At 58.8% G+C, this 3,085-nt stretch overlaps 2 protein-coding genes across 2 annotated transcripts; both read right to left on the reverse strand.

Moving 5' to 3' along the window:
• Window positions 1-1,197: 1,197 nt before the first annotated feature.
• DQ04_12511000 (hypothetical protein) lies at window positions 1,198-1,650 on the reverse strand (the record flags this gene model as incomplete). The annotated part of the gene is made up of 1 exon (XM_009316756.1): window positions 1,198-1,650. One exon carries the CDS (start codon window positions 1,648-1,650, stop codon window positions 1,198-1,200), a length of 453 nt encoding a protein of 150 aa, XP_009315031.1.
• A 396-nt stretch (window positions 1,651-2,046) lies between these two features.
• DQ04_12511010 (hypothetical protein) lies at window positions 2,047-2,283 on the reverse strand (the record flags this gene model as incomplete). The annotated part of the gene is made up of 1 exon (XM_009316757.1): window positions 2,047-2,283. One exon carries the CDS (start codon window positions 2,281-2,283, stop codon window positions 2,047-2,049), a length of 237 nt encoding a protein of 78 aa, XP_009315032.1.
• Window positions 2,284-3,085: the final 802 nt, after the last annotated feature.

Below are 3,085 nucleotides of genomic sequence, written 5' to 3' on the forward strand. Positions count from 1 at the left end.
TTTTTTTTCTTTGTTTCTTTCGCTGGTGGGTGAGTGAACCTCGTGCGAGTACCCCTTTGAAGAGACTGCGTGCGTGCTCGTTTGTTCATTTGGTTCTTTGTGCGTTGTGCTATATGCTTGCTGCTGCTGTTGTCGTCGCTGTCGTCGTCGTGGTGGGTGGCGTGAAGGGGGAGGTGCCCAGTGTTGATGTGGGAGGGCGGAGAGAAAAGCAAGACAAACAGAAGCGGAGGAATATTTTTAAAAGGAAAAAAAAAGAAGGAGGAGGAGGAGGAGGAGGAGAAGAAGGGGGCACGCATACCGGAAAACGAAGGCAAGGAGTAAACCATTCAATGAATCGGAATCAGCCAAAAAACAACTCGCACGGCCTGGAAGGGCAACGGAGGAATGAATAAGGGAGCTGTATGCGTCTCTCATGGAAGAGAGAGAGAGAGAGAGAGAGAAGGAAGGAAGGAAAAATGGGGGAGGGAGGAAGACACATACCGTGTGCAAAGAGAGAACAGCAACAGCCGTAGTAAGAACGAGAACACTAACAGGACCAATAACTGGAAGGGTGGTAGGAATTGCCGACGCGAAACTTGTGTAGAAGAAAGCGAAGAAAAAAAAAATGAATGACTGGGCATTGGATCCGGCCAGATGCTTTTCTCGGGGTTAGATTCACCTGTCTGTCTGTGTGTGCGTGTGAGTGTCTCTACCTGCGTGTGTTTGTGCTCTCATGTGTGTGCCAGAGAACCAAGAGAGAGAGAGAGAGAGAGGGTGTGTGTGTGTGTGTGTGCGAAAGAAGAAGCGTATATATGTATATGTCTTTATATTTATATATGCATGCGATATGTCTATTTCTCTGCCACTCTCTCTCTCTCTCTCTTTGTAGGCGTGTGTCTGTCTGTCTGTCTGCCTGTGTGTGTGTGTGTGTGTGTGGACGGGCGTCTGCCGCTTGTGGCCAGTCCTGTGTGTGTGTGTGTGTATGGTGTTGTTTGGCGTCTCCCCTCGCTTCTCTCGTGTTGTGCCGCAAGGAAAGCCAAAAGGAAGGGAGTGGGCAGGGGAAAAAGGAGAGGGAGAAAGAGAGAGAGAGAGAGACTTCTCGAAAGGGAGAAGGCGGGAACGACTGCGTGTGTGTGTGTGTGTGGGCGTCTGCAGTGACGCGCCGTAACACCTACACGCGCACACGTATTCCTTCGTTGGCTGGGTGACTGCGTTCCGCTAGAGGCGTGCGGGTGTGCGGCGCGAATGGCGGCACCGGCGGCGGGGGGCGGCTCTGCTGCGGATGCCGCTGCGCTGCTGGAGCAGTGCGAGGCGTTGCGGGCGTTGCTGCCGCACGAGCGCCCGGAGACTACGCCACACGTCCTGGCCCACGCCGTGCAGCACCTGCAGCGGGAGGCCAAGGCAATGATGCGGGCACATTCCGCCGAGGCGGCCCAGGCGCACAGCAGCTATACGGCGCAGCAGCGGGCAAACGAGACGCGCACACAGGCGCTGAAGTTGCTGCAGCACGCGGAGGCGATTGGGTCTGATATTTGCGTCTGTTGCCTCGGCGACGACATGGGGCGGAAGCGCAGCAGCGATGCCTCCGTGTCGAACAACACGACGACGATTGTGAAGATGCTGCCGCCCCTCGCCGTAGCTCAGATGCTGCTGCTTGTGCGGGAGACGCATGTGCTGCTGCGGGAGTTGCTGACGCACAGTGGTGTGGCTGCCGCCATGGGGCACAGCGATGATGACAACAGCAACAACAACAAGAACAGTTTAGAGCAACGTGAGAACCTCGTCGCGATACAGCACGCAAAGGATGCATACAGACTCGAGCGCCGGGTGGCGGCGATTGTGCGGCGTGAGCGGGCAGCTGCTGCTTCAACGGAAGCAACGGCCCCAGGCGGGACGCCGAACGACGACGACGACTACACAACGCGCCAGCTGGCCGCACTTGAAGAGGACTGCGGCATCTTACAGTTCGCCAAGAGCGAGATGCGGATCGCGGTGCTGCGTGGCCTCGTCGGACAGCATGAGAAGGCGGTAAAGAACCACCGTGCGGCGGTGCAGATGCTGACGTCTCTAAGCGTCCACGCCAAGAATCTGGAAGAAAGAGGTAAAGCTGGAACGGAGGTGAACCAACTGCTTCCTGTTGCCTTGTACAACCTCGGCTGCCAGCTCGAGCAGCTTGCTCTGGCGGTGGAGCACAAGGGTGGTGAGAGCGGCGGCCAACACGAACTGCAGCAGTTGAAACAGGAAACGCAGTTGGTGTTTGAGCGGGCCCTTTTGCTCGGGCGCCAATACCTGGAGCGCGGGCATCCACTTCTGCGCCAACTCCAGTACCCACAGCAGGAGCAGCAGCGTTATCCGCAATACCAACACCCGTTCGTGCAATCACGTCGAGCATCAGGGGGTACCGCGGCGGCCGCCGCGCCGCTGCACCTGCCGCCACTACGTGCCCCCCACACATCGGCACAGCCCACGGGTCTCCCGGTTCCCTTCAGCCTAGACGATGTGGTATTGCGGCATTCAGCTGGTGTGGAGTCGGCGCAAGAGGCGCCGGGGGTCGTACCTCTGATGCCGTCCCTGCGCGACCGCATCGCGAGTTTGCCGTCTCAAGAGTCCTCCTCCATGCAGCTGCGCAACACCCTCCTCGGCCTCCTCGGCAACAACAGCAATAACAACAAGGACCGGTTCGCCAGAGGGCGGAGGAGCCCAGAATACCTGTGGAGCCCCAAGCAAAAGGCGAAGAACAAACAAATGCAGCCGAAGCCCGCACCCGAGGTTCTGAACTGTCACCGCCTGCGTCGCCCCAGTGACGCGCTGCGGCTTGGCGGTGTGGTGGTTGCCGATACGCTGCTCGAGCGCAAGGACGCGGACGTCGAGGCGGAGAAGGCGCGCAAGAAGGAGCTGCAGCGGCAGCGGCGCCGCAAACGGCGTGAGCGCTCCTTCCTCCCGGAGGACTGGAGCCTCGCCGACGACTCGCCCATCCCGGCAAAGACGAAAAAGAAGAAGAACCGCAAGTTGAAGCTCAAGGCCAATGGCGACGTAGAGAGCGAGGAGGACGCAATGGCGACGAATGAGGGCGGAGACGAGGAGCTGGCGCGCCGGCGCCTCCGGA

This window comes from Trypanosoma grayi (assembly GCF_000691245.1).
Source record: "Trypanosoma grayi strain ANR4 Tgr_1251_V1, whole genome shotgun sequence".
Taxonomy (NCBI): Eukaryota; Euglenozoa; class Kinetoplastea; order Trypanosomatida; family Trypanosomatidae; genus Trypanosoma; species Trypanosoma grayi.